The sequence below is a fragment of the Eptatretus burgeri genome, chromosome 12, assembly GCF_056783735.1.
Source record: "Eptatretus burgeri isolate ZD-2024b chromosome 12, Ebu_testis_v1, whole genome shotgun sequence".
NCBI classification, from domain to species: Eukaryota; Metazoa; Chordata; class Myxini; order Myxiniformes; family Myxinidae; genus Eptatretus; species Eptatretus burgeri.
In genome coordinates, this window is record NC_140972.1 from 17388384 (window position 1) to 17403383 (window position 15000).

The following is a 15000-nucleotide window of genomic DNA, read 5'->3' on the forward strand; positions in this document are numbered from 1 at the left end:
GCCCTATAAAAGGCCGCGCAGAGCACCAGTTAAATGAGAGTCAAGTCGGGTCGAGGGTCGGGTCGAGGGTCGGGTCGAGGGTCGGGTCGAGGGTCGAGGGTCGGGTCGAGGGTCGAGGGTCGGGTCGAGGGTCGGGTCGAGGGTCGGGTCGAGGGTCGGGTCGAGGGTCGGGTCGAGAGTCGGGTCGAGAGTCGGGTCGAGAGTCGGGTCGAGAGTCGGGTCGAGAGTCGGGTCGAGAGTCGGGTCGAGAGTCGGGTCGAGAGTCGGGTCGAGAGTCGGGTCGAGAGTCGGGTCGAGAGTCGGGTCGAGGGTCGGGTCGAGGGTCGGGTCGAGGGTCGGGTCGAGGGTCGGGTCGAGGGTCGGGTCGAGGGTCGGGTCGAGGGTCGGGTCGAGGGTCGGGTCGAGGGTCGGGTCGAGGGTCGGGTCGAGGGTCGGGTCGAGGGTCGGGTCGAGGGTCGGGCCGAGGGTCGGGCCGGGGGGTCGGGCCGGGGTCGGGTCGGGTCGGGTCGAGGGTCGGGTCGAGAGTCGGGTCGGGTCGAGAGTCGGGTCGGGTCGAGAGTCGGGTCGGGTCGAGAGTCGGGTCGGGTCGAGAGTCGGGTCGGGTCGAGAGTCGGGTCGGGTCGAGAGTCGGGTCGGGTCGAGAGTCGGGTCGGGTCGAGAGTCGGGTCGGGTCGAGAGTCGGGTCGGGCCGAGAGCCGGGCCGGGCCGAGAGCCGGGCCGGGCCGAGAGCCTGGGTCGGGCCGAGAGCCGGGCCGGGCCGAGAGTCGGGTCCGGGCCGAGAGTCGCCGGGCCGGGCCGAGAGCCGGGCCGGGCCGAGAGCCGGGCCGGGCCGAGAGTCGGGCCGGGCCGAGGGTCGAGGTCGGGCCGAGAGCCGGGGCCGGGTCGAGGAGTCGGGCCGGGCCGAGAGCCGGGCCGGGCCGAGAGCCGAGGGCCGGGCCGAGAGCCGGGCCGGGCCGAGAGTCGGGGCCGGGGCCGAGAGCCGGGACCGGGAGCCGGGAGCCGGCCGGAGTCGAGAGCCGGCCGGCGCCGGAGTCGTAGCCGGGAGTCGAGCCGGAGGAGCCGAGCCGGGCCGGAGCCGGGCCGAGCCAAGCCGGGGAGCCGAGTTCAAGCCGGGAGCCGAGCCAAGCCGGGAGCCGAGTCAAGCCGGAGCCGAGCCGGGCCGGAGTAGCCGAGCTCAAGTCGGGAGTAGCCGAGGCCGAGGCCGGTAGCCGGGAGCCGAGCCGTTTCCGCCAGCCGGAGCCGGGCCGAGCCGAGCCGAGCCGGAGCCGGGCCGAGCTTCAAGCCGGGAGCCGGGCCGAGCCGGGCCGGGAGCCGGGCCGAGCCCGGCCGGGAGCCGGGCCGAGCCAAGCCGGGAGCCGGGCCGAGCCGGGCCGGAGCCGGGCCGAGCCGAGCCGGCGCCGAGCCAAGCCGAGTCGAGCCGAGCCGAGCTGTCCGTGAGCCGAGCCGGGCCGGGAGCCGAGCCGAGCCGAGCCGCCGGGGAGCCGAGCCGAGCCGAGCCAAGCGGGCCGGAGCCGAGCCGAGCCGAGCCGGGCCGGAGCCGAGCCGAGCCGAGCCGGGCCGGAGCCGAGCCGAGCCGAGCCGGGCCGGAGTCGAGCCGAGCCGAGCCGGCCGGGAGCCGAGCCGAGCTCACCGATTCGGCGCCGAGCCGAGCCGAGCCGAGCCGAGCCGGAGCCGAGCCGCCGAGCCGGGAGCCGAGCCGAGCCGAGCCGAGCCGAGCCGAGCCGAGCCGAGCCGGAGCCGAGCCGAGCCAAGCCGGAGCCGAGCCGAGCCGGGCCGGGAGCCGAGCCGAGCCGGCCGCCGGGGAGCCGAGCCGAGCCGAGCTGCCGGGAGCCGAGCCGAACTCGGAGCCAAGCCGGAGCCGAGCTCGCGTCCAAGCCGGGGAGCCGAGCCGAGCCGTTTCCAAGCCGGAGCCGAGCCGGAGCCGGAGCCGAGCCGAGCCGAGCCGAGCCGAGCTCCGAGCCGGGAGCCGGAGCCGAGCCGGAGTCGAGCCGGAGCCGAGCCGGAGCCGAGCCGGAGCCGGAGCCGAGCCGAGAGTCGAGAGGAGCCGAGTCGGGAGTCGGAGCCGAGCCGGGCCGGAGCCGAGCTGCCGGGAGTCGAGTCAAGTCGGGAGTCGAGCCTCGGGCCGGAGTCGGGAGCCGAGCTCGTTCGGCCGGAGTCGAGCCGTCAAGTCAAGTCGTCAGTAGCCGGGAGTAGAGTGTCAAAGCCGTGGAGTCGAGCCGTCGGAGAGAGTCAAGTGCAAGTCGGCCGAGTCGAGTCAAGTCACAGTCGAGCTCAGCCAGGAGTCAAGTCGGGAGTCGAGTCGAGTCGAGTCAAGTCGGGAGTCGAGTCAAGTCAAGTCGGGAGTCGAGTCGAGTCAAGTCGGGAGTCGAGTCAAGTCGGGAGTCGAGTCGGGAGTCGAGTCAAGTCGGGAGTCGAGTCAAGTCGGGAGTCGAGTCAAGTCGGGAGTCGAGTCAAGTCGGGAGTCGAGTCGAGTCAAGTCGGGAGTCGAGTCGAGTCAAGTCGGGAGTCGAGTCGAGTCAAGTCGGGAGTCGAGTCGAGTCAAGTCGGGAGAGTGTCTGTCTGGAGCGGTCGGGGAGCTGCACGGAAGTCGGGAGCCTGGCGCTTGGAGCCTTCAGTCGGTGAAGAGGGTTGGACTCCAGGAAGAGACGAGAGCTGGGAGCGCAGCCCCGCCTGCTCTGCCGCGCAGACCTGCGCGCTCGAGTACGAGCCGGAGAGGACTCGCCAACCAGCTCCATTGCTTTTGCTTCTTTGAATACGTGTATGACTGTGTTTCATTGCTTTGCCTGCATACGTATTGTAATAATAAATGTGCTTTGTTGAAATGTACTCCGTTAGTTGCGTCTTCTCCACAATGAAATGTCATCTTGCATTGCGGAATAAATAGTTGGGTTTTAAATACCCGTTAAATAGAATCGGATCCGGCAAGGTCAGGCGATAATACCCGCTCGGTTATCACTGCAGAACGGAACGGACCGCTTAAGCGGTTCATGTCCAAAGCCGACCTGCGTCGAGGTACGGTCTCCCGGTTAGCTATCCGCGCGGGCACTTTGGTATATCGAGATTCGGCGATTGACCCTATCCTGTGCAGGTAGAAAATTGGCTAGGCCATGGTGGGGTTGAAGACCCACCCGTGACAGGGTTCCGGCGTTGCTCCGGAAGGTCACGACTGAATTGTCCGTCCGGTGGGCGAGCTGCTACTATTCGTGGAAAGCGGCAGTTTGCACGCCGGCGGGCACGAATTCGTAACAATAATAAGGATGGAAAATAAAAGACAGGTTTCCTTTCAATATAAAATAAATCTTAAAAGGGAACACTGGGTTAAATGTATAAATGCAAAGCAATGTGTCGTTTCTTTGTAACGGTGATAGAAAGCTCATGGAGGAGCTTGTACATGAATCACATCAACCTGAGACATCACGTCACCATTTCCTAGTTACTTGCATGAAATTTCGTGTCAAATAATACACAAGTTGCCTGGTAATGTCAACACTGCAAGCCATTCTTGTTTTGCTGGTGATGCTTTAAGACAAACAGAAGGTGTAGCTTGAAAGACCATATTGGGTGTCGATAAAATATTGTTCCATAATCGAACAGTAATTTTAAAAAAATGAAATGGAATATTAACTATGCCGTTTGCTGCATGTGAAAGAACATTTCACACTGTTTTATCGACTTTCTATCATGTCCAGGTGTCTCCTGTGACACGTGACAACATGTTTTTACTGCAAATGGCGTCCCTACAAGAAAAAGCGAAGTATGTTGCCTGGTTTATAGAGACCAAATAAACAACATAGTCAGGGATGTTAGGGCATTATAGGGACTGTTTGGTTCAGATTCTTCCAAAAGCACCAAATTTGGCTCGTATGTCGCCCATGCCATACTTTTTCGATTTTAGCCGGGTGCCAAGACGGGCGCCCCCTGGGGCCGCCATATTGGCGAAATCCAATTATGGCCGCCATCCAGGTTGGAGGTCAATCGTAGTTAAAAAACCAAAAGGGCTAGAATCATGAATAATTCCACTTTTTAGGGGTTTTCGGGGTCGGGGAATCTGATTTTATTTCAACGATTGGAGGTCAAGGTCACCTCAAGGTCACCATAAAGGTCATTTTGGGGTCAACCCCGGCGTTTTGGGGGAGTCATTTCAAAAATAGCCTACCTGGGTTGTCAATCAAAAGAACCCGTTAATCATTTAGAAAATAAGACTTGAATGTTTTTAATTTTGAATGTTTTTAATTTTGACTCGTAATGTCATAAACTTTTGTTTCATTTTTAAGATAATACCAAGTCTGTGAGCATCAACGTGTCCAGCAGCGGCTGTGGTGCATGATGCCATTCGGAGCTGTGACGTCTCCCCTATCTCACGAGACTATCCTATCCCTGTTCTTGCGTGTTCAGGAGTGGATCCGGAACCTGCGACTCAGCCTGCTATCGTGTCGCTGTGATGACGAGACGAAAGTTCATCGGCATGACGAGCCTACATAAGAGTGTCGAACTACGTCCTCTACCGAAATTATGAATTGGGGACTCTGTTATCTTTGTCAATTGGACAAAACTGAAGAAGCCTTGCAAACTCCTTAGGAGGAGGAGGGACTTGTATCACTTGAGAGAAATCTCAAAGACTTCAATGCTATCAATGCCAATAATCTTCCATCTGGTATCAATGTCACGATTTGTCAGTTGAATGATGGCTCAGGCATTGTAGCAACTCTTAAATCACATAAGGCTTGGTATCATAAAACTTGCAGGAGTTATTGTAGTAGTTCTTGTGTCAAACGGGCGAGAGAGAAGCTAGACAAAGAAGCCGGCTCTCAGAATAGTCCCAAAAAAAATCAGGTCATCTGGGGAATTTCAGCCTCCAGCCAATGTCAAGTGTTGTGTAAATTGTGAGGGGGAGGACAAGGCCAACGGCCACAAGGTCGTAAATGCCAATCTAAAGAGTTGGGTGAAGATTAACAAAAACTTTCATTTACTTGGCAGACTGGTTGTCGTAGCATCTGATGCACATGCGGCTGATGCCTATTATCACCATCAGTCTTATGTACGTTTGCGAGACTCCGCTCGCGCTACCGAGCGACGAGAATCGGTGGGTCCCGCAACTCCGCCCTTCGATCCCATCATCTGCGCTCAAATTGTAGCCCTGATCGAACATTCGGACACCACCGTATTTAAGCTCTCAGAGCTACGTGGGATATATCAAAAGCTTATGAGTAATCAAGGTCGCCCAGGCCAATACAAAAAAAAGAGCCACACTCAACTCGATACAAGGATCACCTTCTCGACCTACCTGAATGGGCTGAGTTTTCCAAGGGGAATGAAGGCAGGAAGGATATTTACATATCTCACAAACTGAAGGTGGTTGATGAGCTGGCCAAGACATATAGGTCTCAGATTGGTCAAGGAGGACGCACTTACGTTCATGCTGGCTGCGGTGATGATGCACAAGTTTTGTCTACAGAGTCAGGAGCCTTTCAACGGCTCCTTCCCTCTTAACTGCCTCACGGCTCCAGTCAACGAGATGAGTTTCTTCAACGTAGTTCTCCAGGGCCCGTCAGCTCTTTGTGGACGTGAGAAGATCGGTGGCGACGCCAATCTGGATGTGCGGGAGAAGATCGCATGCAACATCTCACAACTGCTCATCTCCAATACTAGTAAGGGTACGCACCATGCAGTCAAGATGTCTGCAGTACGGCACAACAAGGAGCGAGAAACCCCCTTCCCCCTGTATCGTGGCCTCAAGCTGCATGGACACGCACGGAACAAAAAAAACAGATTGGGATTGACCAAGAACAGGGTATCTCGGTATCGCACAATCGCATCATGGAAGTGAAGCGAGATGTTGCGCATGCGGTGTGTGCTCGCCATGCTCAGGATGAGGTGGTGGTACCCACCAACAGCCGTCTCAAGGTCTTCACGACCCACGATGTGGATAATATAGATAATAAAGCTCAGGGCAACTTCTCACTGGACGAGTTCCACGGATATGTCCTGAGCATACATAGCGGCGTTTTGTCAGCAGATGTTAGTCCCGAAATATTTTAATAAAAATTGTTCCTGAATAATTTTTGTTGAATTTTTAGTTGTACCACTTTTGATCTTTGACCTTTGAACCCAAAATGGGGTGACTATGACCTGAAATCATCAAAATGAGATCAGAATCAGATTCCCTGACCCCGAAACCCCTAAAAAGTGGCAATATTCATGATTGTAGCCCTTTTGATTTTTAGCCGCGTCGCGTTGCGAACGCTGGCTCGAAGAGAGCTCCGCGTTGTTGTTGTTGTTGTTCTTCTGGTGAAGACAAAACCTTTATGACGCGGCTCTTGGACACATTTGTCCTTGTTTAACTATGATTGACCTCCAACCCAAATGGCGGCCATAATTGGATTGCACCAATATGGCGGCCCCAGGGTGCGCCCGCCGAAAATCAAAAAAGTATGGTATGGGCAACATATGGGCCAAATTTGGTGCTTTTGGAAGAATCTGAACCAAAAAATCCCTAACATCCTTGACTAACACAGGTTCAAGGAAGCTCCTGGACGACCTATGGAAGGCAGCCACCATAGAGTAAAACCTCTCGTGAGTGGCACAACGCTGCAGAGGAAGGGGGCAGACTGGTCAAACACAAGAGGTGAAGATGTTGAAAACGTTTGCGGTTCAGTCGTAAACCGCATCATTGCATCTCATTAGCACACGCATGCGAAGCAATCGATTCACCTTGTCTGTCTGTCTCCCCAAACGGAAGTTTATAATCGAGGAAGAACTTAATTTCAATTGAATTTATATTTTGAACACGAATCAGAAAACAAACCTGCAGTTTAACAGTACTTTGTCTCTGAACTTACCCCAATTGTACATGCACAAAGAGGAGCGATAATTTTTTTTTTTTTAAGTCTACCTGCATAGCAATCAAACAAAATTGAGAATCATTCCTAACAGGAAAGTAGCTGTTTTTAAGGACGTCATCAAGGACAAAAACAACAGGCACGAATAAATAATGTAACATGTTAAACAAGGTGGTGTAAAAGACGTTGCATCACAACAGCAGTAAAATTACAAAAATAAAAAGGTATACTTTTCTACAACCTTAAAAATAAAAATAAAAACATTGGGAAGGGGGGGAGTGAATTATATACTGCACTTGAACACTGGAGAACACAAATCACATTATTGGCACTTTCAAAACCATTCTGTTTAGCAGTACTTGGACAACATATTACCAATTAAATTTGCAATTCGCAGAGCCCGGCCATGTCCTTGTTTCTCAATACTGTGTGGTGTAAGGTGTTGTTACATTAACTCGTTTCGTTTTTTTTTAATCTATATTACAGTTTGAATTTGCAACAGATGCCTTGTACTTACAAATTTCTGTTTTAGGTCCAAGGTGCACACTTATCCTTTGGACAACCTTTGCCATGTGCATTGGTCTTCAGGTGAAGATGTACATTTTGCTTTGTCACAATGGTTGGATTGTTTTAACCTGATAAAAAAAAATTAAAAGGAGAATCTCAACATATACAGCAGACTCTTGGGAGAGAAGGGGTCCTGGTCTTGGGCGAGGGGGGGTCCTGGTCTTGGGCGAGGGGGGGTCCTGGTCTTGGGCGAGGGGGGGGTCCTGGTCTTGGGCGAGGGGGGTCCTGGTCTGGGGCGAGGGGGGGTCCTGGTCTTGGGCGAGGGGGGGTCCTGGTCTTGGGCGAGGGGGGGTCCTGGTCTTGGGCGAGGGGGGGTCCTGGTCTTGGGCGAGGGGGGTCCTGGTCTTGGGCGAGGGGGGTTCCTGGTCTTGGGCGAGGGGGGTCCTGGTCTTGGGCGAGGGGGGTCCTGGTCTTGGGCGAGGGGGGTCCTGGTCTTGGGCGAGGGGGTCCTAGTATTGGGCGAGGGGGGTCCTGGTATTGGGCGAGGGGGGTCCTGGTCTTGGGCGAGGGGGGTCCTGGTCTTGGGCGAGGGGGGTCCTGGTCTTGGGCGAGGGGGGTCCTGGTCTTGGGCGAGGGGGGTCCTGGTCTTGGGTGTGAGGGGTCTTGGGTAAGAGGGGTCTTGGGCGAGATTGTATGAAAATGCATGGCCTTAGCACCACGGTACATAGTTATTGAACAGTCATCATGACCATCACGGTCTCATGGGAAAGAGAAAAGTATACTTTCCACAATATTTGGGTGTTTAATGACGACTTCACGGTTTCAGTTGTTCTGTTGTTTGATCAAGAGGCTTTTCCTCGACATACAAACACCTGCACGACTGGTGATTAAAATCCCCAGATGAAACACCTCCACCGTCGAGTCGTCTTTCCCGAGACATCAATCTCAGACCCGTGAAAGTTTGGCATCTTGATTTACTCAGATCCGGACGTTCCTCACGACGGTGGTTGTGGTTGTGGTTGTGGATGTGGTTGTGTAACATTCCATACGGACAGCAGGCCGAGCGGACAGTTAAATACTCCAGAAAATCAATGTACCTGAGACAAGTTGCTGATTCCCAACACGAAACAGATGGAATCCAGAATGTTCGACTTCCCACTGCCATTCAAGCCGGTTATGGCGTTGAAGAAAGGATCAAACGCGCCGATCTCCGTTCGCTGGGCGTAAGATTTGAACCCATCGACCGTTATGGATTTGATGTACATGGTATTAACCCCGAAAATTGACAACTTCTCGATCACCACAAACCGACTGAAGCAACCGTCCCTCGGGTTTCCCGCCGAAATAAACTCCCGGAAACGCCTTCACTCCGGTCCTGATGTTTACACCGTCACGTGCTCTCGCCGATTGCTTAATATGTAAAATGAATTGTATTTTATATTCCAACGACACTATTTGCTCTTACTTTATATCCTGGTGTATTTCTTAAAAAAATATAAACATCGTTAACCATCAAGCTTGACGGAAATGACGTTTATACACCGCCCGCAATCACCGTCGTCGTTGTCATGACGATGCGTTTGCCGGTGACGAATTAAAATGCTGAACAAGGTAAAGATGTGCATTTTTCGGGGGGTTATGATTGATAGAATTACACTCAACACACATATTTTAATGCCTTGTCTGAGGTAATGTCGGTGGATGTAAAATGATGAAAACTGTTTCCTTATTTTTGGCGATTGTAACACCGACTGTGCTGAGCATGAACTGTGACTGGAGGACAATGAACCAGTAAAGTGATGAAAAAAATTGACTCAAGAAAACATTTATTCAAAGTTACACGTATATTTCCGTGTATTTAAATATAAATAAATATTTTTTTTATTTCCGATGTATATAATTACAGTATACATTATTACATGTGCAACAGAGGAGACGAGAAACAAAAAATCAGCACGAAATTCCCCGCACCGATTCACACCAACATCGAGCTGTGTTCGTTTACCATCCAGCTTGCGAGCGCTTGCTGCAATGAGCCAAACGAAGGTTTGAGCACAAACTGCTTTTATTTTCCGCATGTTGCAGCAGGGGCAGGGGTAGGGGTAGGGGTAGGGCCGGGGGCTGGGGTGGTGGGGCAGGGGTAGGGCCGGGGGCTGGGGTGGTGGGGCAGGGGTAGGGCCGGGGGCTGGGGTGGCGGGGCAGGAGTAGGGCCGGAGGCTGGGGTGGCGGGGCAGGGGTTGGGCCGGGGCTGTGGTGGCGGAGCAGGGGTAGGGCTGGGGGCTGGGGTGGCGTTGTAGGGGTAGGGCTGGGGTGGTGGGGTAGGGCCAGGGGCTGGGATGGCGGGGTAGGGGGCGGGGTTGGGCCGGGGCTGGGGTGGTGGAGCAGGGGTAGGATCGGGGCTGGGGTGGTAGGGTAGGGGTAGGGCCGGGGGCTGGGGTGGTGGGGCAGGGGTAGGGCCGGGGGCTGGGGTGGCAGGGCAGGGGAGGGGCCGGTGGCTGGGGTGGCGGGGCAGGGGGAGGGATAGGGGTGCCGGGGTAGGGGGTGGGCCGGGGGCTGGGGTGGCAGGGCAGGGGAAGGGCCGGTGGCTGGGGTGGCGGGGCAGGGGTAGGGCCGGGGCTGGGGTGGTGGGGCAAGGCTAGGGCCGGGGGCTGGGGTGGGGGTAGTGGCAGGGGTAGGGCCGGGGCTAGGGTGGCGGGGCAGGAGTAGGGGTAGGGCCGGGGGCTGGGGTGGCGGGGTAGGGGTAGGGCCAGGGGCTGGGATGGCGGGGCAGGGGCAGGGGTAGGGGTGGCGGGGTAGGGGTTGGGCCGGGGGCTGTGGTGGCGGGGCAGGGGTAGGGCTGGGGTGGCGTTGTAGGGGTAGGGCTGGGGTGGTGGGGTAGGGCCAGGGGGTGGGAGGGCGGGGGAGGGGCAGGGGGGGCGGGGTAGGGGTTGGGCCGGGGGCGGTGGTGGCGGGGCAGGGGTAGGGCTGGGGTGGCGTTGTAGGGGTAGGGCTGGGGTGGTGGGGTAGGGCCAGGGGCTGGGATGGCGGGGCAGGGTAGGGGGCGGGGTAGGACCGGGGGCTGTGGTGGCAGGGCAGGGGTTGAGTCGGGGGCTGGGGTGGTGGGGCAGGGGTAGGGCCGGGGGCTGAGGTGGCAGGGCTAGAGCCGGGGGCTGGAGTAGGGGTAGCTGACAGGGGAAGGGCCGGGGCTGGGGTGGCGGGGCAGGGGTAGGGCCGGGGCTGGGGTGGCGGGGCAGGGGCCGAGCCGGGGTGGCGGGGTAGGGCCAGGGGCAGGGATAGGGTAGGGGTAGGGCCGGGGGTAGGGGTAGAGCCAGGGGTTGGTGTCGGGCCGGGGCTGTGGTGGCGGGGCAGGGGTAGGGCTGGGGGCTGGGGTGGCGTTGTAGGGGTAGGGCTGGGGTGGTGGGGTAGGGCCAGGGGCTGGGATGGCGGGGTAGGGGCGGGGTAGGGCCGGGGGCTGTGGTGGCAGGGCAGGGGTTGGGCCGGGGGCTGGGGTGGTGGAGCAGGGGTAGGATCGGGGCTGGGGTGGTAGGGTATGGGTAGGGGTAGGGCAGGGGTAGGGCCGGGGCTGGGGTGGCAGGGCAGGGGAAGGGCCGGTGGCTGGGGTGGCGGGGCAGGGGTAGGGCCGGGGCTGGGGTGGTGGGGCAGGGGTAGGGCCGGGGCTGGGGTGGTGGGGCAAGGCTAGGGCCGGGGCTGGGGTGGCAGGGCAGGGGAAGGGCCGGTGGCTGGGGTGGCGGGGCAGGGGTAGGGCCGGGGCTGGGGTGGTGGGGCAAGGCTAGGGCCGGGGGCTGGGGTGGGGGTAGTGGCAGGGGGTAGGGCCGGGGCTAGGGTGGCGGGGCAGGAGTAGGGGTAGGGCCGGGGCTGGGGTGGCGGGGTAGGGGTAGGGCCAGGGGCTGGGATGGCGGGGCAGGGGCAGGGGTAGGGGTGGCGGGGTAGGGGTTGGGCCGGGGGCTGTGGTAGCGGGGCAGGGGTAGGGCTGGGGGCTGGGGTGGCGTTATAAGGGTATGCTGGGGTGGTGGGGTAGGGCCAGGGGCTGGGATGGCGGGGCAGGGGTAGGGGTGGCGGGGTAGGGGTTGGGCCGGGGGCTGTGGTGGTGGGGCAGGGGTAGGGCTGGGGTGGCGTTGTAGGGGTAGGGCTGGGGTGGTGGGGTAGGGGTTGGGCCGGGGGCTGTGGTGGCGGGGCAGGGGTAGGGCTGGGGTGGCGTTGTAGGGGTAGGGCTGGGGTGGTGGGGTAGGGCCAGGGGCTGGGATGGCGGGGCAGGGTAGGGGCGGGGTGGGACCGGGGGCTGTGGTGGCAGGGCAGGGGTTGGGCCGGGGGCTGGGGTGGTGGGGCAGGGGTAGGATCGGGGGCTGGGGTGGTAGGGTATGGGTAGGGCCAGGGGTAGGGGTCGGGCCGGGGCTGGGGTGGTGGGGCAGGGGTAGGGCCGGTGGCTGGGCTGGGGTGGCGGGGCAGGGGGTAGGGCCGGGGGCTGAGGTGGCAGGGCTAGAGCCGGGGCTGGAGTAGGGGTAGCTGACAGGGGTAGGGCCGGGGGCTGGGGTGGCGGGGCAGGGGTAGGGCCGGGGGCTGGGGTGGCGGGGCAGGGGCAGAGCCGGGGGTGGCGGGGTAGGGCCAGGGGCAGGGATAGGGTAGGGGTAGGGCCGGGGGTAGGGGTAGGGCCGGGGGTAGGGGTAGAGCCAGGGGTTGGTGTCGGGCCGGGGGCTGGGGTGGCGGGGCAGGTTTGGGGCAGCGGCAGGAGCAGGTCGAGTAGTAATTAACCCAGCTACTCAAACTCCTGCAATGGACTCAAAGTTCACACAACTGAACATAATCGTTGAGATGCGTGGGTAGCCTCTGAGCTCGAGAAGATCCACAAATAGGTGGTGTGACACTGTGACTACTTGTGTGGAGTCTTCTTTAGACTGCAAAGGTGAGGATGTTTCTCCAGCTGGATCTTGTGACCGAGGTATTGTTGTGCCGTGATTTGCCAACTGGTTTTCCACTGTGAGTGGGGTAATAAGTGAAGCAGGCTCAGCGGTCTTCCGGAGGTGTTTGTGGTTGCGGCGGTAAACCTGACTGTCTTGCATCATCACATGATATGAATGGGGCGAATGGTGCATAGCGGTGACAACTGCTGGCTTCCAGACGTTTTCTTGCTTTATGTGGATGCTTTGACCCAGAGCAAGTGGTGGGAGCTCTTTGGAGTTCTAGTCATAAAACGTCTTCACCACCTGTTGACTCTTCCCCAAGAGCTGACGTGCATCTGCCAGGATATGTGGTTGCAAGAACTGCTCTGTCATCGGAAGCCTTCGATACATCAATAACTGAGCTGGGGAATAGGGCAGTCCTGCCATGGGAGTGTTCCTGACCATCAGCAGGGTCAAATTCAAATCTTCACCAGATTCTAGAGCCTTCCTGAGCCCTTGTTTGTCAGTCCGCATTGTACGTTCAGATTGTTCTTTCGATTGAGCATATGAGGGACTTGATGTCGTAATTTGAAATCCCCATTCTTGAGCGAATCTGTTTAATTATCAACTTGCAAATGGCATGTTGTCAGGTCTCAGCTCCTGAGGAATGCCGTACCTGGCAAATGTTGACTTCAGTGCATCAATGACGTGCTTTGCGGAAAGTCCAGGCACCCGAAGCACCTCTTTTGCTCAATGTAACTACTCATTCTGGGCCAGAAGACAACTTGACGGGCTTTAGCTTTTTTTCTTGTCCAAAATGGCCTTCATTGATCAAACTGAGCATGTTGCAACGTTGTGCTCTCGGAATTATTATGCGTTCCCCAGCAAAGAGCAGACCATGGGCAAGGTGCAGTTCATGTGTGGTGTCCCAATATGACTTGATGCTGGGTAGCAAGTTGGCTTTGTGGGATGGCCATCCATTTATGACAACTCCAGCTAAAAGCTGAAGGACGTTATCATCTGAGGTTGCAGCATGTAGGGCCTCGAGTCTGCGTCGGCTTCCTGGCAACTGGGATGTCAACTGGTGTTCCCTCATCTGCACGTATTCAAATAAAACGCTGGCAGTTAGCACAGGTGCCACTAGGAGCTCCAGAGAGAGTGTCAGGAATATCGAGTCGCTTGCCAGACACATACTTGAGTTCCAAGTCATAACGAAGAAGATGAAGCAACATCATTTGTAATCTGGGTGACGCTCTGTGAAGCGACTTTCTTACGATGGTCACCAATGGCTTGTGGTCTGGTTGCACCTCTATCTTATACCCATATACGTAGTGATGGAACTTTTCTCCAGCAAAAACTACACTAAGAAGTTCCTTTTCTACCTGAGCATAGTTTTTCTCTGCCACTGATAATGAACGAGAGACAGAGGCAACTGGGTGTCTTTGTTGCAGCAAACATGCTTCTCGGCCAGTCAATGATGCGTCAGTTTGTATGACTGATGGTTTGGAAGGCTCAAAGAACTTCAGAACTGGTGAATGGGGAATGGCCTGCCTGAGGGTGTTGAATGCCGCAGCGTGTTCAGGGTTCCACTGCCATTATGCATCCTTCTTCAGTAAGTCACGTAGCAGCGCCATGATCATCGACGTGTTGGGTACGAAATGGGAGAGGGACTTAAAAACTCGTAAGACACGCTGGAGGTCTGCTTTGGACATGGGTGTTGGCAAGTTTGTGACTGCTTGTACTTTGGCCACATCAGGCTTAAGGCTTTCGGCAGTGACGACGCGTCCCATATAGCTGACCTCTGACACTTTCCGCTGAATCTTCTGACAATTAAATTTTGTTACTACACCTAGCACACTCGAGTAGTTTGCCAACAATCTTGTCGTGTTGAGCTTCATCGGCCGCAGCCACAATCATGTCATCGGCAACAAAATACACCCCTTCGAGATCTCCAAAAGCACTCTGATTGCGATTCTGCAGTCCCTTCCTTCCAGAACCGAGTCTGAAAGGCATTCTGTTGGAACAATACCTTCCAAAAGGTGTGTTACAAGTACACACCAATGCACTGTCCTTGTCGAGTAGAACCTGCCAGAACGAGTCCTTTTGATCAAAGATCAGAAACACCTGCTTACCTCCTAACCGGCTGATGATCTCCTATGTCGTGGGTATCTGATGGTGCTCTCTTTTTAGCGCTCTATTTAAATTCCTTGGATCCAAACATAACGGTAACGAGCGATCCTTCTTTTCGATGATCACGAGGTTGTGCACCCAGTCTGTGGGTATGATCACCTGTATAATGCCACCTCGTGATTCCATGTCCTCCAGCTGCTGCTTGAGACGATCGTGCAAGCGATGTGGAACTCTACGTGGAGGTTCGATCACCGGACAGACTCTGTCATCCAATTCGATATGATAGGGATGGTTGAATCTTCTGAGACCCTGAAAGACAAGACATCTGCACATGCCTGGGTTATACCTGGCAATGTAAGTGGCTCTACCTGCTGGTGCACAGAACAAATAGACGTTGTTGTCAATAAATTTAACAACAAGATGTCGTGTCGAGCACGATATTTGGAAAATCCATAAAACAAATTTGACCTCGAAACCAATTGGTGGTTGAATTCAATGACCTGATCTGCAAATCCTCTTCAAATTTCAAGTCAATCGGATGAAAATTGAGGATTTTAGAAATACCCTCCTAAGTTGTTGACCTTTGGCCTATGTTGACCTTTTGGCCGATGTGGACCTCAAAACTAATTGGTGGTTGAATTCAGTGA

At 56.5% G+C, this 15000-nt stretch overlaps 1 protein-coding gene across 2 annotated transcripts in view; it reads right to left on the reverse strand.

Annotated features, from left to right (window-relative positions):
- SMC2 (structural maintenance of chromosomes 2) overlaps positions 1-8735 on the reverse strand; it is a 106812-nt gene extending 98077 nt beyond the window's left edge. Inside the window, exons 1-2 of one of the 2 annotated variants that reach the window (XM_085849704.1) lie at positions 8444-8720; positions 5413-5590 (exon numbers count right to left, since the gene is read on the reverse strand). In XM_085849704.1, coding sequence (XP_085705830.1) covers positions 5413-5418 — 6 coding nt within the window. In that variant the 5' untranslated portion in view covers positions 5419-5590; positions 8444-8720. Of the gene's footprint in view, positions 1-5412; positions 5591-8443 lie in introns of both variants that reach the window. The other variant, XM_085849702.1, reaches the window with a different exon arrangement.
- Between the last annotated feature and the right edge of the window lie 6265 nt (positions 8736-15000).